The sequence below is a fragment of the Salmo trutta genome, chromosome 31, assembly GCF_901001165.1.
Source record: "Salmo trutta chromosome 31, fSalTru1.1, whole genome shotgun sequence".
Lineage (NCBI taxonomy): Eukaryota > Metazoa > Chordata > Actinopteri > Salmoniformes > Salmonidae > Salmo > Salmo trutta.
Genome location: NC_042987.1, coordinates 13,751,632 through 13,773,297, shown reverse-complemented (window position 1 = coordinate 13,773,297; position 21,666 = coordinate 13,751,632). Strand labels below are relative to the sequence as shown.

Sequence of the window (21,666 nt, the reverse complement as noted above, 5' to 3'; positions counted from 1 at the left end):
GTTGAGGTTTGTTTGTGAAAGACAGAACAGTGGAAGTCCACCTCAAATGATCTAGCTAGCTAACTCGGTTATCTACCATAAATAGTTATCAACCCTAAATGGTTATTAGTTATATATATATAACAGTGGATATTCTAGCTAATAGCGCGACAAATAACGTAGAAATCCAGGCCACTTGAAATCAGAATCCAGCGAATGGACCGAGAAGGGAACAACAGCTAGCTAGCCACATAGCTAACGTAACGGTACCGTAGCAGCGTTACGTCAAGACAGTCGAGGATAAACGAGGAACGTTGGCTGACTGACCAGCCAGAAAATAAGCTGAGGGAGGTGAGAACAGTTAACTAGATACCTTGCTAGATAGCTAGCTACTTGCTGGTTTATTGCTTTGTTGGTGATGGGTAACCATTCAACGCCACATTGTATGTAATGTTATATAGCTAACGTTAGCATAATAGTTAACGTACAGTAACTACCTAGCAATCCCCCTCACCTGTCTGATTTCGTTTAAACGAATGTTGTTAACTAGCTTGCAACTGCATAGAAAACCAACACCACAATAACACTGTGTGTGTGTGCGTTCCCAACTTGCCTGTTGGAGGAGGTACAGGGAGAATGTGAAGCACAATGGCCAACTTAGAAACCTACCAGGAGTACCAGCGGATTGAGGACTTTGAGGAGGACTCACCTCACGGGGAAGAGGACCTATTAGTACATGTGCCAGAGGGCCTGAGAGGTACTATACCAGTTATATTACATAACATATCTTGTCCTAGCTTTCAGGGCTAGACATAACGCTATCTTATGGCACAATATGATTTGGTGAGATATGTGATTTCTTGTAATGACACAGTAATGGCACGATTCCAGTTTTCTATAAACACTAGGAATGGGAATTCCCAGGGACCTCACGATAAGATATTATCTCGATATTTAGGTGCCGATATGATATGCATTACGATTCTCACAATTCTATATGTTTTGTGATTCGATACTGTGATTTTGTGATTCGATGTTCCAAACATATTGCTCACCATATACAGTATCTGCTGCAAAGGGATGAGAGCCATGACAAAACGAGTTTTGATCAGTCATGGAAGTAAAAGTGCTGAAAACAAATTGTCTTTCTATTTAAAAAGAAAATGGAGGACAAAGTATGAAGGAAAAATACTGGAGTTTTGGTGCAGGTACAGCCAACTAGCACAAAAATAATATTGCAATATTGACAAATACAATACAATGTATCATCAAAAATAAATATCCCTATATGTAACTATCGAACTACCCCCCCTCCCTCCCTCCAATCACGTATAAGCACAGGCACTAGATTCACTTAAAGTAGTTGTTTTCTTCGAATCATACCTGATCAAAACTTGTTGCTGTTTTGTCGAGGGGAAAAAGTAATGGTTTCTTTTAAGTCTCTTTTTTTCCACCCCTAATTTGCAGACTCATGGCACCATATCAAGAATCTGGACAACTTTTTCACAAGAATATCCTTTTAACAAATGTTGTGATAAAACATGTTTCTCTGGCAATATACAATGCCTTCGGAAAGTATTCAGACCCCTTGACTTTTTCCACATTTTGTTAGGTTACAGCCTTATTCTAAAATTGACTAAATCGTTTTTTTCCTCATCAATCTACACATCATGACAAAGCAAAAACAGTAAAAAAAAAAATGCTAATTTCCTAAAAAGTAAAACTGAAATATCACACTTACATAAGTATTCAGACCCTTTACTCAGTACTTTATTGAAGCACCTTTGGCAGCGATTACTGCCTTGAGTCTTCTTGGGTATGACACTACAAGCTTGGCACACTTGTATTTGGGGAGTTTCTCCCATTCTTCTCTGCAGATCCTCTCAAGCTCTGTCAGGTTGGATGGGGAGCGTTGCTGCACAGCTAATTTCAGGTCTCTCCAGAGATGTTCGATCAGGTTCAAGTCCAGGTTCTGGCTGGGCAACTCAAGGACATTCAAAAACTTGTTCCGAAGCCACTCCTGCATTGTCTTGGCTGTGTTCTTAGGGTCGTTGTCCTGTTGGAAGGTGAACCTTCGCCCCAGTCGGAGGTCCTGAGCACTCTGGAGCAGGTTTTCATCAAGGATCTCTCAGTACTTTGCTCTGTTCATCTTTGCCTTGATCCTGATTGGTCTCCCAGTCCCTGCTGCTGAAAAACATCCCCACAGCATGCTTCACCATAGGGATGGTGCCAGGTTTCCTCCAGACGTGACACTTGGCATTCAGACCAAAGAGTTCCATCTTGGTTTCATCAGACCAGAGAATCTTGTTTCTCATGGTCTGAGTGCCTTTAGGTGCCTTTAGGTGCCTTTAGCAAACTCCAAGCAGGCTGTCATGTGCCTTTTACTGAGGAGTGGCTTCTGTCTGGCCACTCTACCATAAAGGCCTGATTGGTAGAATGCTGCAGAGATGGTTGTCCTTCTGGAAGGTTCTCCCATCTCCACAGAAGAACTCTGGAGTTCTGTCAGAGTGACCATTGGGTTCTTGGTTACCTCCCTGACCAAGGCCCTCCTCCCCCGATTTCTCAGTTTGGCCCGGCTGCCAGCTCTAGGAAGAGTCTTGGTGGTTCCAAACTTCTTTCGTTTAAAAGTAATGGAGGTCACAGTGTTCTTTGGGACCTTCAATGCTGCAGAAATGTTTTGGTACCCTTCCCTAGATCTGTGCCTCGACACAATCCTGTCTCGGAGCTCTACGGACAATTCCTTCGACCTCATGGCTTGGTTTTTGCTCTGACATGCACTGTCAACTGTGAGACCTTATATAGACAGGTGTGTACCTTTCCAAATCATGTCCAGTCAATTGAATTTACCACAGGTGGACTCCAATCAAGTTGTAGGAACAATTTAGAGTCTCATAGCAAAGGGTCTGAATACTTATGTAATACTTATGTTTTGTAAACATTTCTATAAACTTGTTTTCGCTTTGTCGTTATGTGGTATTGTGTGTAGATTGCTGAGGATTTTTTTTTCTTTTCTTCTCCATTTTAGAATAAGGCTGTAATGTAACAAAATGTGGAAAAAGTAAAAGGGTCTGAATACTTTCCGAAGACACTGTATATACTGTAGCTTATTGGGTTGGAAAGAAACATTTCTTTCAAGATGATGTTTAAAATTGCAGCTTTATAATGTGTGTTTCTGTACTGTCACCTAATGATCTAATTTATAAAGAAGCAATTTCAGACACAGTTTTGACATTTTAATCTAATTCAGGCAGTATGATGTCGCAAGATACAAATGCAACTTATGATGCACAGTGACTTTAAATTAGGCACTTGCCTCAGGAGAACGACTTTCAATTATGTGTGTTCTTCCAGAACAAATGCTCTGTACTTTAATGATATTGATGCCAGACTGGTTCACTTGAAGTTGCTTTGTTGTTTTTTTTCTTCATGTGATGTATTTGGTCTACTTTAAAAATAAAAATAAAACATACATGGTTATTATTCGATTAAGCATCAAAGGTTACTTCAGAGTAATTGTTTTGTAGGGTGTGACAACACTTAAAGGGCAATTCCACCACTTTTCAACCTGTTCATTGTCTACATATGTCAAAATGCTGAAATTCTACATTTTATAGAAAATAATCAAATTTAAAAAAAGTTCTACATGATGACATCAAAAGTTAAAACATTTAAAAAAAAAATTTTTTTATTTTTTTTATTTTTGATGACGTGGAGAGCAAGAAAATACCCTCCCTCTGGCTAAACTCATTGCCGGTTTTAAAAATCAGTCATTTTTAACTTTTAAATCCTACCCTGTGGTGTCACAGAGAAGCATATTTTTGGACCTTATTGTCTTTATAGATACACATATGTAGACACCTCACTAATGTGGACACTGGTATGGTGTTGGAGATAATGAATGAGGTTGAGGTGGAATTTCCCTTTAATACTTTTTCTTAACTTGAAATTCCACATCTATCAGTTCCATCAGAAGAATGGCTTTGCCTGTATGATGTTATCAGAGTTCTTTGAACTTTTGTAAGTATATCGATTTTATTTACAATTCTCATGCTATTGTAAGATATTTTTTACTTTTAAGACAATATTCAAAGTTTATATCGGCTAATGTTTAACCCCAACATCTCAAACTCCTTATTGCAGTCAGTTCCTGTTTGTGGTCACATTCACAACATTCCTGTTCAACTGTGTGGAGTATGATATCCTGTTTGCCAATCGGGCAGTGAACCACACAGGACCTGGCCAGAACCCCCTGGACAGAAACAAGGTCACTCTGCCTGATGCCATCCTACCAAGCCAGCAGTGCACTGAGAGGTATGTCAATCAGTGTTGTCTTACACGGAACCCAAACCGGCTGCGCACGTGCCCCATAGTGCATACATTTATTTTGTCCCCCCACACCAAACGTGATCATGACACGCAGGTTAAAATATCAAAACAAACTCTGAACCAATTACATTAATTTGGGGACAGGTCGAAAAGCATTAAACATTTATGGTAATTTAGCTAGCTAGCTTGCACTTGCTAGCTAATTTGTCCTATTTAGCTAGCTTGCTGCTGCTAGCAAATTTGTCCTGGGATATAAACATTGAGTTGTTATTTTACCTGAAATGCACAAGGTCCTCTACTCCAACAATTAATCCACACATAAAATGTTCAACTGAATCATTTCTAGTCATCTCTCCTCTTTCTAGGCTTTTTCTTCTCTTGACTTTATATTGCAATTGGCAACTTTCATAAATTAGGTGCATTAGCGCCACTGAACTCGTTCGTCTTTGTCACCCACGTGGGTATGACCAATGAGGAGATGGCACGTGGGTACCTGCTTCTATAAACCAATGAGGAGATGGGAGAGGCAGGACTTGCAGCACGATCTGCATCACAAATAGAACTGACTTCTATTTTATCCCTTGGCAACGCAGACGCTCGTTGGCACGCGCGAGCAGTGTGGGTGCAATAAATGAATAATATAGATTTCTAAATTTATTTTGCAATGCTCACGCACACGACGCGAGCGGTGTAGTCAGCCTGTTAATAGATGTGTTGGTAGATGGATAGTGTGTGTATATACAGTTGAAGTCGGAAGTTTACATATACCTTAGCCAAATACATTTAAACTCAGTTTTTCACACTTCCTGACATTTAATACTAGTAAAAGTTCCCTGTCTTAGGTCAGGTAGGATCGGCACTTTATTTTAATACTGTGAAATGTCAAAACAATAGTAGAGAGAATGATTTCATCACATTCCCAGTGGGTCAGAAGTTTACATGCACTCAATTAGTATTTGGTAGCATTACCTTTTAAATTGCTTAACTTGGGTCAAACGTTTTGGGTAGCCTTCCACAAGCTTTCCACAATAAATTGGGTGAATGTTGGCCCATTACTCTTGACAGAGCTGGTGTAACTGAGTCAAGTTTGTAGGCCTCCTTACTCGCACACGCTTTTTCAGTTCTGCCCACAAATCTTCTATGGGATTGAGGTCAGGGCTTTGTGATGGCCACTCCAATACCTTGACTTTGTTGTCCTTAAGCCATTTTGCCACAACTTTGGAAGTATGCTTGGGGTCATTGTCCATTTGGAAGACCCATTTGCGACCAAGCTTTAACTTCCTGACTGATGTCTTGAGATGTTGCTTCAATATATCTATATACATTTCCTCCTCGTGATGCCATCTATTTTGTGAAGTGCACCAGTTAGTCCCTCCTGCAGCAAAGCACCCCCACAACATGATGCTGCTATCCTCGTGCTTCACGGTTGGGATGGTGTTCTTCGGCTTGCAAGCCTCCCCCTTTTTCCTCCAAACATAACGATGGTCATTATGGAAAAACAGTTCTATTTTTGTTTCATCAGACCAGAGGACATTTCTCCAAAATGTACGATATTTGTTCCCATGTGCAGTTGTAAACCGTAGTCTGGCTTTATTTATGGTAGTTTTGGAGCAGTGGCTTCTTCCTAGCTGAGCGGCCTTTCAGGTTGTATCGATATAGGACTCGTTTTACTGTGGATATAGATACTTTTGTACCTGTTTCCTCCAGCATCTTCAAAAGGTCCTTTCCTGTTGTTCTGGGATTGATTTGCACTTTTCACACTAAAGTACGTTCATCTCTAGGAGGACAGAACGCGTATGACGGCTGCGTGGTCCCATGGTGTTTATACTTGCGTACTATTGTTTGTACAGATGAACGTGGTACCTTCAGGCGTTTGGAAATTGCTCCCAAGGACGAACCAGACTTGTGGAGGTCTACAATTTTCCTTCTGAGGTCTTGGCTGATTTCTTTTGATTTTCCCATGATGTCAAGCAAAGAGACACTGAGTTCGAAGGAAGGCCTTGAAATACATCCACAGGTACACCTCCAATTGATTCAAATGATGTCAATTATCCTATCAGAAGCTTCTAAATCCATGACATAATTTTCTGGAATTTTCCAAGCTGTTTAAAGGCACAGTCAACTTAGTGTATGTAAACTTCTGACCCACTGGAATTGTGATACAGTGAATTATAAGTGAAATAATCTGTCTGTAAACAATTGTTGGAAAAATGACTTGTCGTGAACAACGTACATGTCCTACCCGACTTGCCAAAACTATAGTTTGTTAACAAGAAATTTGTGGAGTGGTTGAAAAACGAGTTTTAATGACTCCAACCTGAGTGTATGTAAACTTCCAACTTCAACTGTATGTATATATACACTACTATTCAAAAGTTTGCGGTCACTTAGAAATGTCCTTGTTTTTGAAAGAAATCACTTTTTTTTTGTCCATTTTAAAATAAAATCAAATTGATCAGAAATACTGTATAGACATTGTTAATGTTGTAAATGTAATATCTACGTAGGCATACAGAGGCCCATTATCAGCAACCATCACTCCTGTGTTCCAATGTGTTAGCTATTCCAAGTTTATCATTTTAAAAGGATAATTAATTGCAATCATGTTAGCACAGCTGAAAACTGTTGTCCTGATTTAAAGAAGCAATAAAACAGGCCTTCTTTACGCTAGTTGAGTATCTGGAACATCAGCATTTGTGGGTTTGATTACAGACTCAAAATGGCCAGATACAAAGACCTTTCTTCTGAATCTCGTCAGTCTATTCTTGTTCTGAGAAATGAAGGCTATTCCATGCGAGAAATTGCCAAGAAACTGAAGATCTGGCTCAACTGGCAGCTTCATTAAATAGTACCCACGAAACACCATTCTCAATGTCAACCGTGAAGAGGCGACTCCGGGATGCTGGCCTTCTTGGTGGAGTTGCTGAGAAAAAGCCATATCTCAGACTGGCCAATAAAAATAAAAAAGATTGAAAAACGAACACAGACACTGGACAGAGGAACTCTGCCTAGAAGGTTGGATCCCGGAGTCACCTCTTCACTGTTGACGTTGAGACTGGTTTTTTGCGGGTACTATTTAATGAAGTTGCCAGTTGAGGACTTGTGAGGCGTCTGTTTCTCAAACTAGACACTAATGTTCTTGTCCTCTTGCTCAGTTGTGCACTGGGGCCTCCCACTCTTTTTATTCTGGTTTGAACCAGTTGGCGCTATTCTGTGAAGGGAGTAGTACACAGCGTTGTACAAGATCTTCAGTTTCTTGGCAATTTCTTGCATGTAATAGCCTTCATTTCTCAGAACAAGAATATACTGATGAGTTTCAGAAGAAAGTTATTTGTTTCTGGCCATTTTGAGCCTGCAATCAAACCCACAAATGCTGATGCTCCAGATACTCAACTAGTGTAAAGAAGGCCAGTTTTATTGCTTCTTTAATTAGAACAACAGTTTTCAGCTGTGCTAATATAATTGCAAAAGGGTTTTCTAAGGATCAGTTAGCCTTTTCAAATGATGAACTTGGATTAGCTAACAATTTGCCTTTGGAGCACAGGAGTGATGGTTGCTGATAATGGGCCTCTACGCCTATGTAGATGTTCCATAAATCATCTGCCCTTTCCAGCTAGAGGACAACATTAACAATGTCTACACTGTGTTTCTGATTAATTTGATGTTATTTTAATGAACAATAAATTGGCTTTTCTTTCAAGGATATTTCTAACTGACCCCAAACTTTTGTGTGTGTGTGTGTGTGTGTGTGTGTGTGTGTGGTTGAGTAGAGATTGTTGCCAGTTCAGGTTTATTGTTTTTGTACATAATCTGGCAGAAGCGAAGGTGCTTGAGTGCATGATGTACAATTGTGTTATCACAACCAATGTCAGAATCTAAATCCTTTTTCATTTAAATTGGCTATTGACAAAGCCACAGTAATCCCAGGGTATATATCTAAGAGCCTGCAGACTGAAAAATGGGATTTAATTTATCCAGCGTAATGTAATTATGACCAGTCATTCCGAGGCTAATATTTGCTTATTAGATTTGTGAGATATGGTTTTACTATAAGATAGGCTCACATTCATAGAGAGACAACAGAGCATTGGCCTACTTTCACATCGCCTTTGGGTTATTCTTCCACTCAGAACATTATGATGAATACATTTAGTTGTGTATCAGAGATGTTAATTGTAAAATGAGCTCTTTTGAGTGGCAATATTATTGTCATTTCCTATGACCTAATTGAAAGTGGTCATTAATTGAACTCATTTGGATTGCTGTCGGCACTTAAGTCTAATTGTGTTCAGTGGACCGAGGGAAGGGCTGCTGTTTTAGTGAAATTTGATCCTGAGTTATTTGAGTAATGCGTGCTGTGAAACCTTGTGTTGAAGAGCTTAGTTAGTTATGCCTCCCGAAAGCTTTGGTAGTCATGACTTCTCTGTCAAAGACATATCTGAAAGAGAAATTAAGTTCCGTGCAACATACTGGGTTATTTGGAAATCGCCACGGGATGGTTTTTCAATAACGTCAACAGCGTTGAAACAATTTCTTTCATTATCTTTCATACATTTGAATATTTGTAGCTTCTTTTTAAGTACCTGCAGTCAACTTGTGCAATACGTTAGGAGATAAAGAAGATTGCGTGCTTCATTTCACCTGTGACATCATTTTCGTTATGAAGCTTCCCTGTAGTCCCCAGTCACGTGGTGTTTGAGACTGTATAAAATGTTCGGCCGTCACTCATCTATATATTTTTATGTACATATTCGTATTCATTCCTTTACACTTGTGTGTACAAGGTAGTTGTTGTGGAATTGTTAGGTTATATTACTTGTTAGATATTACTGCGTGGTCGGAACTAGAAGCACAAGCATTTCGCTACACTCGCATTAACACCTGCTAACCATGTGTATGTGACAAATAAAATTGATTTGATGTGCTCATTAGCATTTTGTTAGCATTGTCAATGGGATTTAATACAGCCTAGCAACTACTGTACATTTTAACTGTTTATTTCAAAATACTAAATTAAGTGTAAAAAAATAAAAAAGATTCAGTTAAGTATATATCCTGCTATGACTTATTTATAGCCCTGCATATTCACATAGCCTTCTCCTAAAACACTTGTAAACACTATGCAAGTTGCAACACCGCCAGCCTGTAGTGGATGACCAGTTCCTGGAGCAGGTTATTTGTGTATCTGTGTTCAGAGTAGTACCAGGGAAAACCATGTAATGGATAGTCTCTGCATGGTGAGACTCAGTAGCTGGAAGGAATCACTGTGAAATCTGGGCAGGCAGCCTGTGGACCACATGACATCCCCTAGTCCTGCAGCAAGACCCAGACCCCACCGCCACCACAGCGAAATCTTTTTCCAAAATGGATAAACCATCTTGCTTGTCTTTTGCAATATCGTCAATCTGATTCTGCACACAATCCTAGACTGCGGGGTTATAGTTGACCCCCCCCCCCCCCCCCCCCCTAAAAACGTCAGTGACTAAATGGGTGTTTATATAGAAGATGATTACACACCACTGCTAGGAATTCTAACCCAGGAACAGCATGTCCCACCATTTTAGAACTACTGACTTAGTCTGCTCCCCCCAACTCCTCTCTGTTTCATCATTGAGTTGGTCTTGAAATGAAAGAGATGTCACACAAATCAGGAAGTAGCCTAACTTTGTCACAACGTTGTTTGTATTTGGTTTTTAATTTCAAAATTAAACCCCTGAATTAGTTTATTCCCCTGAATATGTTTACTAGATGATAACCTGTGGGTGACTTGTTCTGTGTTTTGAAATGGGATACTTTACAAGCTGATTCTTAGCAATTCTCTGATACGCAGGAGAGACTGTTACTGAGACACATCCAAGCCACAAACTGTTAACAGGAGTGCAGTATCTGAAGATACCTCTCAGTAGAGCCTTGCACGGGCATGCATTTTAAGCCCGAGCCCTACCCATGCAAGCGACGTTCAGGCCCTACCCTACCCAGGCCCGATTGCTTCTGCCAACTCCTGCCCCAATCAGAAATAACTTCCGCCATTTTGTAAGTCCATTAGCTGCTCCTCTGTCACTCTGCATGCACTCAGCTTATGGCGGCCCTGAGTCTGTGAGTATCCATAGCAACGGCGCCGCTTGGGCTGCTCCGCTTAATAAAGAGACATGAGACAGCTGTTAGCTACTTTTTGTCATCTCTAAACTTATTTTTTGTGAAATAATCTCTCCTGTCTTAGTACTTCTGACACCATGTTATGATCTTAGTCAGATATGTCTGTACTGCGCAGCAGAGCACGCGCAAATGGCTCAGCTTCAAAATGTTAGTTATCAATTTATTGATACCCGAGCCCTGCCCGTACCTTAGTTATTGATGGAAAAACATGCCCGTCAGGCTGGGCGGGTTGCAGAGCTCTACCTCTCAGGCCCCACAACTTAATTACAACGTGGTTGGTTCAGGTCACCCGTAAGGAGTCTTAAAGCAACAGATTCATAAGGCTCCTTTACTCTCATTTGTAGATGGTTATTTTGGTCATACATCAATGGTGAAAATGAATGATTTTGACCTGCTCTTTATGCAGCTGATGGATGGCTCTTCCCACACCTCTGTATACAGATTCACAAACGCATGCATTTTCCACTACGTGGAATGAACCACTGATGTCAAACAGGGACCAAAAACATGAATCTCTTTAAATATTTATTTTTTCCCCCTTTGTCATCCTTTCTTCTCCTCTGTAGGATCAAGGAGAACAGTTGGATCATCTTCCTGCTCATCATGGCAGCCATCTTCTGGGTCTACCGGATGATCAAGGTCTTCTGCAACATCCTCCACTACTGGGAGATCCGACAGTTCTACATCAAAGCCCTGAAGATCAGAATGGTAAGGCATGATCCTACAGTCTCATAAAACTGTGATCTGCCAAATGTTTCAAGGTAGTTTTAGCAACTGTTTTTAGCAAAATAAGATTGCTTGCATTACAATGGTTTCAAAAGACGTCAAGGTAAATGTTTGTCGTCATGCCCGTGCCTTACGCACGAGTCCCTCCTATCACTGTACAATCTCTGAACACCTTTGACCTCTGCCCTTTCGCCATTCCAGGGCGAGCTGTGTAACTTCACGTGGCAGGAGGTACAGGACCGTCTGATCAGCCTGCAGCGAGAGCAGCAGATGTGCATCCACAAGAAGGAGCTAACTGAGCTGGACATCTACCACCGCATCCTGCGCTTCAAGAACTACATGGTAGCCATGGTCAACAAGTCCCTGTTACCTGTACAGTTACAGCTCCCCCTGTTGGGCAATCTGGTGTTCCTCACCCAGGGCCTCAAGTACAACTTTGAGTTGATTCTCTTCTGGGGTCCGGGGTCGCTTTTCCAGAACAAATGGAACCTGCACCCCAAGTACAAGCGTGCAGGCAACCGCCTGGAGCTGGCCCAGCAGCTGAGCCGGGTCATTCTTTTGATGGGCGTGGCCAACCTGCTCCTCTGCCCCTTCATCCTGGTGTGGCAGGTGCTCTACGCCTTCTTCAGCTACACTGAGGTCATCAGGAGGGAGCCTGGGAGTCTGGGAGCACGCCGCTGGTCCCTGTACGGCCGCCTCTACCTTCGCCACTTCAACGAGCTGGACCACGAGCTGCACGGCAGACTGGGCCGCGGCTACAAGCCCACCTCCAAGTACATGAACTCATTCACCTCACCGCTGCTGACCGTGCTGGCCAAGAACGTGGCGTTTTTCTCGGGCTCGGTGCTGGCCGTACTCATCGCACTGACCGTGTACGACGAGGATGTTTTGACCGTACAGCATATCCTGACCGCCATCACCGTGCTGGGTGTGGTCATCACCATCACCAGGTGAGTGAGGAGACAAAATGGCATCCACAGGGGGAATGGTGACCTCTCTGGATGATCTTGTAGTGATTTGTGATTGTGTTTCATTCAAAGAAGTCGTTCCTTCCCGCTTCCCATTGCGGATGAGTTGGTATGGAACAGCTCAACCTAGTTTCCACAATATGGTTACCACTCCACCAATTCTAACAGATCTGATGAGGAATGAGCGAGGGGGTAGAAGAGAGGGAGCTCTAGGGAACGTCTATCCATAAAGAAATTCAGCCTATGTTAAACCCACAAACATACCAGTCCGTCCATGATCCATGTCATATGTGTTGTGTGAAAAAGAGAGATGACGTCTGTGTGAATATGCCCTCTCAGGTCGTTCATCCCAGACGAACACATGGTGTGGTGCCCGGAGCAGCTGCTGCAGTGTGTGCTGGCTCACATCCACTACATGCCAGACCACTGGAGGGATAACGCCAACAAGAGTGAGACCCGGGACGAGGTGGCACAGCTGTTTCAGTACAAAGCGGTGGGTGAGAAGGGCCAGACAGTAAATAGACGGCTCATTGGCTTCACCTTAGATGGAAAGGAATTACTGAACTTTATATGGCTTTATGGCATACGGTCTGAGATTAAATTGTTCTTGTAACAGACATGTAAGGGCTTAACATAGGCTGACTTCTTTGAATGACTCAATACCTAAACAAGTGCTTTAATTGTAAGTAGTTATTTATGTACACTCCAATTCAAATGATTTGACCGTAATATGACACTCCCCACACAGGAACGAATTGATGTTACAGCACTTTAAACATTTGTTTGGGTGACACTATGTAAAGTAGTCAGACTTGAGATCCGAGTGCTTCGCTGTTCTCGCAACTCTCTCATTGACATCAATGAAGGATGTCGCAGGCTATATGCTATCAGATACCCAAGAACTTCTAGTCATTGCTAGTTAGCATTGGCTCGCAAAACTACCTCCAACTTCCTTCATACTGAACACAGAGACATATAAATGGTATGCACGAGTTCATCTGACTCTGGGGAAGTAGATTAAGGGCATTACCAAAATCCCGAAGTATCCCATTAAGCGTGCTGATCTGAAGTCTAAACATATCTTCCCAATGCGAATCCCTTTCTAGTATAACTCACCAGTGTTCTGTCTGTCTGTTTAGGTGTTCATCCTGGAGGAACTGCTGAGCCCCATTGTCACTCCCTTCATCCTCATCTTCCTCCTGAGGAACAAGTCCCTGGAGATCATCGACTTCTTCAGGAACTTCACCGTGGAGGTGGTCGGAGTTGGCGATATCTGCTCCTTCGCACAGATGGACATCCGCCGCCACGGAAACCCACTGGTGAGTTCAGGTCGCCTCTGCTGCTTTACCGTTCGCTCATTTAGGATGTTTACCGTATTGGAAAAGATTTATTGTGTCATTATTCCGAAAGCATTTGTAATTTTGCATGTTGAAATGAGAGACTAACACTGTTAGTTGTCAGATATCGGCAAGTTATCAGTCATACTGTACATGCTATTACAAATCAGTTTTCACTTTGTGTGTGTTGTTGTCCTGATATTAGTGACTACTTCTGTATAATGGTGTTAATTCATATTTTTCTTGGGCAAAGTTCCTGTGAGTGATGTATAACCGGTTGTCTTTGCAGTGGATGTCAGAGGGCCAGACAGAGGCATCTGTGTACCAGCAGGCTGAGAACGGCAAGACTGAGCTGTCCCTGATGCACTTCACCATAAAGAACCCCCACTGGCAACCCCCCCAAGAGAGCTCAGTGTTCATCAGCCATCTAAAGGAGAAGGTGCACCAGGACGCTCAGGGAGGACCCCCCACCCAGCTGCTGCTCTCTGAGGCCCCGCTCTGCTCCTCACTGCTCTCCAACGAGTCCGGCAACGCAGTGAGTGACTAACTCACCACCAATTCCTAGTCAGTCACAGTTAGTACACAGGAAGATATTTGCCTCAACACTCTGTATCAGCACCCCTACTCTCATTCAAACGGTTTCATCCAACAATGATGTCAGTGTATTGTCATTTCTCAAAGATTTTTGTTTAGTATTGGATTACATTATGTTGTGTTATTTGTCAGTTTTCTTGTATACTGACCTCTGTATCTCTGGGTTATGTTTTCCTGTCCAGCCTGACAACCTATTGGCCAGTGTCCTGGCCCACCCTATTCTGACCGCGTCAGGCCTACCTGGCCGAGACCGCCGCTTCGTCCCTCCCAGCACGGCTGCCTCTGCTGCCGCCAGCGTCCTGGCCTCGCTGTCCATCTCCCACTCCCAGCTCCCCCACGCCAGCCGTTCCCACTCGCATGTTCTCCTGCCCTCCACCCACCCCGACAGCACCATGTACTGCAGCGACCGCACTGTCATCGACAGGTAGGTAAACAAACGCCACCCTCTGCAAACGCACTCCACAACACACAATGTTTATTTAGGTTGTTCTATAACACAAAAGTGTTGCTTGATTAGTTACTTGCATGCCAAAAGTGTGTTATTGATTTGATATTGAGGTTAGTTGAAAGTGGGTGGATTAAGTGATGAATAACAGTGTATTTAGATGTTTTTTTAGGCTTGCTAATAATAGCTTGTTGTTATTTCCTCAGCATGTCAGCCAGTGACTCTCGGATCAGGAGCACGACAATGCTTTCAGAGTTTGCCTTGGCCGAGATGAGTCTCCATGCTATTTACATGCATGAGGTAGGTAACCTCAAAGGGATGACCTCAGGGTCCTTATGTTTATTTAACTGTGACACTAGGGCTGTCCCCGACTAAACCAAATCTTGGTCGACCAAGAGTTGTCTGTTCTTTCGACCAATCGGCTAGTCGAAATTCTAATAAGTGTGTTATTCCATATATAGACACAGCCTATGTGTTTTTTAATAAAATCAACTGTATGTAGGCTACTGAGCTTGTCTGATGCTTTAAGCACACTGATTAAATAATTAAGACATTGATATTACACAAGAGGGAGCAAGAGATCAAGGTAGCCTAACCAGAAGAAACAAAACCTGTTCTCGAACCACCACCTCCCGTTGATGCTTCTGCCATTCGCAGATTCTGCCATTACGCTCCCGAAGTTGCCAGTAATAGGCTACACCAGGGGTCGGCAACCTTTTTCCATTTGGAGTGCCAATTTATCTTGTCATTTCTACCGATCCGCGTGCCAGTTATGATTTTCATATGCACATTTTCGTGGAACAGTTTCATTTATTTTATAATAAAGTTGTCTCAAAATTATTGTCATGTGATTTAATAAAAGTTATCTAAATGAAAAATTATACAAATCTTAATCAAATATTGCCATTGCCAACTATTTTGTATTTTATTGAACCTTTATTTAACTAGGCAAGTCAGTTAAGAACAAATTCTTATTTACCCCGGGCCAAACCCTAACCCAGACGACGCTGGGCCAATTGTGCGCCGCCCTATGTAAAAATAGCATACGTAAAGCCAACAAATAAAAACGTTGCAGCTGACTACGCATGACCTTTCTGCGAAGAACTTGAAACATTGTACTAACAAATTTGCAACATTGTTTAAAATATTCAAGTATTCTGGAGTTTCATGAGCCAGTGAGCTCTGGACAGGCACAGCTGTAGGCTATTTGTGCAAGGGCTAATAAGTAATCAGGTAGGCCTATTTTATGACGTTTCCACCGGATCAGAGCATGACATTTTTTTTTCTCCCTTTCTCACTGAGTGATTATCAAAAGGGAGAGAGCTGGAAATATTTTTCAAGTATGCCAAATTAAGGAACTATTGTCATTCTCAGTGGATATAAAAACAGACTTCCTTTACTTGCTGTTTTGAGGTGAAGAAAAAATGACTTAGAAGCTCCACAGCTAATTAGTGGTGGTGAGTTAAGACGATCAGAAATACTATCAGATCCCCAAATAGGCACATTTATAAGCCTACATTTGCATGCAGGCCCAGCAGCCAAGGCTCACTTCTATGCGTAATCGGGTGCGTATCCTTCCTCAACATTGACAGGAGCGCTCCAAACAAAACAGTGAAAAAATTGACAACTCGTAAATGGAATGAAATAAACCAAAACTTGTTTCTCACAATTGTAGCCTAAGTTTTACCCTCTGCAAACAGCGTGTCCACCCTGACAATGAGAACTGTAAAAGACTATAGTAATAATAATATTGAATGCATTAACAGGAATGACAGTAACCAAACAAACATTGTAGATTAAAAATTATGGCAATTAACAGTAAATGTACTAGTGGTGATATTGGTATGCCATCTCCATGGCCTCCGCAACAGATTAGTCCACTGAAACAGGTGTCAATCAAGATGTGCAATAAAAAAAAGATTTTTGCAACTGTTCGACTAAAATTCTCAGTCCACCAACAGCCTATCGACCAGTCGACTAAATGGGGTCAGCCCTAGTACGCACACACAAACACACACAAGTGTGTCCTTTTCTGTCTCTAGGTCCACCAACAGAACTCGCTCCCCCACCAGAGGACATCAGGCCAGTGGCAGAACCCAATGAGAGATCTAATCAGCAACACTGGTACGTAACAGTCATTCATCTGTTTTACTTAGGGTCTCGGCTGAGTCAGATGCATGTTAGGTTATGACATCCAGTTGATCAACTGTCTTATGCGCCGACCCTCTATGCAATCAGGTTCGCAGACGCACAGCGGCCACACAGCAGTTCACATGTCTAGTATGCCCACCCCGCTGCGTCTGGGAGGCTGGACGGAGGAACAGGAGGAGGAGGAAGAGGAAGTCCTCAACAGGGGATCGACTCCTAAACAGGACTCCAGGAGTAGTTGTTAAAGTGCCTTAAATAAAGGGGTATGTTCCATCTTACCTCTATTTCCTACACACAGACACTCCTCCCTAACCTATAGGCTAACATTGTCGTAAAATTCTTCTATCTAGTACTACTGTTTTTGCTTTTTTTTAGCGAGCATTAGGTAGAAATAGCTCCGCCGTTTCCTGGTTTCTAAAATGTTTGCCTGATTGTGTGATACAACAAACAAACTGCTGTGAATATCTTTATAACAAGTAATAACCCCAAATATTGTAGTTTTCAGCTGTTTGAAGCTGAAAACCGAAAGTAAAAAGAAGCAAAAAAGAAACTTAGAGGGGAGGCATAGAAATCTTGCACATAGAATGGATCTACTGCTTATCACACTTGCTTTCAATGAGAATGACAGATTTATAACTCTAATTTATATCTGAAATGTCGGGTCATACACACAACTACATAATGGACCTTAAAAAAAAATATGTGTGTGGCTGATTGTTTTTTCTCCTCTTCGTTTGCAGTGTTTACACTCCTTTCTCGATGAACAGTGTGGCCTTAGATGATCCTTTTTGGAGAGTATTATGACATCACGTAACACAACAAGGCAGTTGGGAGAGCTCATTGGATAACCATTGTCTCAGTCTCCACCCCACTACCATGCCTCTCCTATCACATCAGGAGTTGTTGTGGCATCAGGGAAACTGACCTGTCTTCCATCCCTCTCGCCATGTCATAATTTTGTTATAAAATGTATAAATATTGCTCATAGAGGACTGGAGTCTATATGTGTGTGTGTTTGTGTGAGTGTGAAAGAGCGTTGTGTGTGTGTTTAGAACTCGGGGAAAGGGTGGCATGCACAGCCAGGACACTTGCAGGGCAGGCTTGAGCATGGTACATAGCAACACCTGTCACACTTTTGTTGCGTTTCTTCATGCGTTTATTTTTTTAACGTTTTATTTGTGCATCTGGGAGGTTTACAATGTGGGTCTGGGTTCACTTTCTCATGGTGGAAATGGTGTCTTATCTGGTGCTGAAGAGAGTATGGAGTGAAGGTCTATCATACTAGCTGCCTGACCATTTTCACTATATGAGGAAGGTTGAGTACAAAATTATACATTGGCGTATTTGGCCATTACTTATTATTGCTTGACATTTGTAAATACACTTTAGCGTCTTACCTCTATATGTTCTGGCAGTTTTAATGATTGGGAAAGATGCGAAGTAATGCAGTGACATGAAGTAGGCTGCAACTATACTACTTAGGTCACCAATAGGACCCCACAAGAAAATCTGACAAAAGCCTCCAGATGGACTAGATTCATTAACCACGTTTCTAAACTGGACATAATCTCATTGAAAGCTGCTGTCTATGACTTTAATGGGCTTAATACCATGTTTTCTTCAGTATTAAGTTATTTATCTTCTTTTTAAAGTCCTTGGGGACCCTTAAAACAGTATTTAACAGGTAATAACTTGATTATTCTGTATCAAAGGATCACCAATGTTCTGTCTCCACTGGCAACAGAGATGTGTTACTTGACAAATGCACGAAGATCAAGATGACATATTTGCCCAGGCAGTAACTACATTGTTGTGGGTAGCTATGAGAATAGGCAATGCAGAGTCGCATATCATGTACAGTAAATCATTAAGTGTTGTTGATTTTGCATGTACTGCTCAACATTTTGTTCACGGAACACTTCCCCCCCCAATGTACACAGAAGAAGTGAACTTTTTATTATACAGGCTGTTCCTAAAATTGTCATTACAGCAGTTGGAGTTTGTGGTTTTACTTTACTTGTAAGTTAATCCTATGTCAGTATTTAACTTTTCTCAGAGAACAGCCTAAGATGTCATTTTAAATAAGATAATTCTCCCTTTGTTGTCCCAAATATTTAAACTGTCCAGATTTCTGAGATATGACCTATAATGAATTATTTAATTAATTACAATATGAGTGAAATAGTAATTATGCTAAGAAGCAGCTTTTCTGTGTTGGTGGTATGGGTGAACCCCAACAACAGAATGTTTTGGGTGTATACCGGTCATGCAAATAGACAGCTGATTGGCCAGCTCAGCCAATGAGCCAACGCGATATCGTATTATATGACAAAATTGCAAGCATTTTTTTTAATAGTCTGTTTGATATACAAGTTTGATGTGGGGTTTTTGAAGTCCATTTTTTTCTCTTCAATTCATGTTTTGTACACAAATACAAGTATAGGACGAGTCAACAACATTATTTGAGTACGAGAATGTCAACTTTTTAAAAGTGAGATTTTCACTGGACTTTAAGTTATGAATATCTTTAGTATTAAATATTTAATTGAGCATTTATTGGTTTCCTTAAGAATTAATCTTTATAGTAAATACATTCATACCAAATATGATTGGGATCTAATTTTAATAATATGTTTTTTTTAATTCTTAAATTGCCCCATGTAAAACACATTTATTTTCCTGGATGTATTTCTCATGCAACATTGAACAAAACAGATTTTCTGAATCTTTTTTTTTTTTTTTATGAGTTTTTTTTGTTGTTGTTGCCTTTGACACAACATTTTTGGATATGCAGCTTCGAAATGAAACAATCCTTCATGTGTGCTTTAGCACCACTTAGTGGTTTCATCAATACAGTACAACTCAAAGGAAAGCAAACGTGTTTGCGTGTAAATGCTGAATGTAAACCACCCATCACCCCTAGAAATGTATCCTTGTTACTGTAGCCAGAACTGCTTATTGAAACATTACACAAAAGCTCCGTCACTGCTATCCATGTCCGGATGGATGATCCAGTAACCTAGAGCACATCTATATGTATTTCTCTGTATCCACCACTACTATAAGACTTTAGAGTGCACAGGTGTTTGACGACTCTTTTCTTCATTTTGTTTTCTATGTGTGTGTTTTGAAGGGGTGTGAGTGTAGTCATCAGTCTAACTATGCTAAGCTAACATTGACTCAAACGTTTTTGCACTGACTGAAAATAAAATGTCTATTGATACCTGCATTAAACTACATTTTAGATAGATACTATAGAGCCGGGGTCTCAAAGGGATAGTAAGTGGAACTCCCATCCTGAGTGGCCTCTCTCACAGTATGTATAATGTGCGTATAGCATCACCATGCATAGTATTGTTATCGTCCACACTGTGGGCCTATCGCAGACCTGGTTGTTGTTACCTCTGCTCAGTAAAAGTTCAGCCAGTAGGGGAAATTTCTGTAAGTGTTTTTAGTAACATTTTAGGCCTAGTCAATGCTACAATTGGTATGGCTGTTGGTGTTCCATTTGTCATTAATGATATATTGCGTTTTAGTTGTGGAGACATGATAGGTCATGTGTCTTGCCAGTTTCCATAGCTAGATCTCACTGCCTCACATCTCTTTGTTTATTATTTAGCTTTATTTAGAGCAGTGCCTTAGGGTTAGCATTAGTTCCTTATTAGAAACCATTGTATGTAAACCAGATCTAATTTTACTTTGTATTTTAGCAGCACATAATGTACAGTATTTATTTTGGCAGGTTGGTCGTGTTTTGGCATCAAATATACAGTGGGAATTGTATTCTAATATTGTGGATGAGGCTTGTGTAACATGAACTACAACATACTGATATTTGACATCAAAGTAGTCATCACCTTCACCTGATAAGAGAAATAATCTCCTCAAAGTTTTTGTTTTGCACTGTCTGCCTTCCCGATCCAAAAGAAGCTGTTGGGGAGAGGAATATTTTATACCCTTTTCAATTAAGTTGAATGATTATTTTATCATATCCTTGAGTCTCCCCACTCAATATCATTGCTTCTTATCCACTACAAACCAGTAAAAAAATATATATATTTTGACTGGTACAAGGTGCTACGTTTTCGTATTCTAGTGTTGAATAGTTTGAAGCATCTTGTTTTCTTTGTTAATTAGGTTTTTCCTTTTTGTTTGTTTTGTTAATTTAAGGAACACTAGCTGAGAAGAAGCCATGCCAAAATGACTTGTTTTCAACACAGCTTTATCATACACATTTTGTTTGTTTTCTGGAACTGAATAGAGGCAAAGGAATTCTTATTTCCTGTGTATTTAATCATTGAAGTGTGTTCCAAGATTTAATGTACTTTGAAATAAAAAATGTAATATACGTTCTATTCTATGCATTTATTGAGTTGGAAATGTTTTCATTGGCACAAACTTTCCAAATGTAATTCCTAAACTGCCACTAAACATGAAATAAATACACAATTCACAGACATGAAATAAATTAATCTTATTTTGCAGTTTATTAGTGTGATAACTAGCAGTGGTGATTTTTAGCATGTAGATCTTGGTGAGCAAACACCATATTTTTATGCATGCCAGCAAAGCCACTACACAGCATTAAACAATACATGAATTGCACTATAACGGTGACAAACAGTGCCCACAAACTGTTAGGGCCTACATAAATCTAGCTCAACAGCAGAGTCCTAACAGCAGTCCCAACACCTTACCACTGCTACATCTGGCTATCAGCGGAGCCTTGTCTGGCAGCAAAACAGTTCATTCAGCCTAATTTACTGCCTTTAAAAAAAAACATAGATATGGCTAACTTGCTTAAATAAACGTGGTTTATACTGACAATTGAGATGTACAAACTATGGCATAAGGGGTGGACGAGCGGATAAGAGGCAATCCGTAATTTCGATTAAGACATTAATGAGCGAGCTAGGACGGACATAGTCTATTACTATTTGTTCAGCACTTTTGAAATGTACAGCGACAGAATTCAGAACATGGGCAG

The 21,666-nt window shown here is 41.0% G+C and overlaps 1 protein-coding gene across 1 annotated transcript; it reads left to right on the top strand.

Moving 5' to 3' along the window:
* Positions 1 to 2: 2 nt before the first annotated feature.
* On the top strand, positions 3 to 21,032 carry LOC115169589 (autophagy-related protein 9A). Its single transcript, XM_029725345.1, has 15 exons — positions 3 to 330; positions 602 to 736; positions 1,447 to 1,490; positions 3,932 to 3,996; positions 4,120 to 4,290; positions 11,028 to 11,169; positions 11,389 to 12,137; positions 12,495 to 12,648; positions 13,295 to 13,474; positions 13,782 to 14,027; positions 14,269 to 14,510; positions 14,738 to 14,831; positions 16,574 to 16,655; positions 16,770 to 16,942; positions 17,420 to 21,032. Exons 2-14 carry the CDS (start codon positions 628 to 630, stop codon positions 16,922 to 16,924), a joined length of 2,433 nt encoding a protein of 810 aa, XP_029581205.1. The 5' UTR covers positions 3 to 330; positions 602 to 627; the 3' UTR covers positions 16,925 to 16,942; positions 17,420 to 21,032.
* Positions 21,033 to 21,666: the final 634 nt, after the last annotated feature.

What these genes read in the sequence shown, in the direction of transcription:
- LOC115169589 (XM_029725345.1), top strand. Translation starts at nt 628, where the DNA reads ATGGCCAACTTAGAAACCTACCAGGAGTACCAGCGGATTGAGGACTTT. An exon ending in AGCCAGCAGTGCACTGAGAG is followed by an intron (nt 4,291 to 11,027) that starts GTATGTCAATCA and finishes TCTCCTCTGTAG; the next exon opens with GATCAAGGAGAACAGTTGGA. An exon ending in AGCTGTTTCAGTACAAAGCG is followed by an intron (nt 12,649 to 13,294) that starts GTGGGTGAGAAG and finishes CTGTCTGTTTAG; the next exon opens with GTGTTCATCCTGGAGGAACT.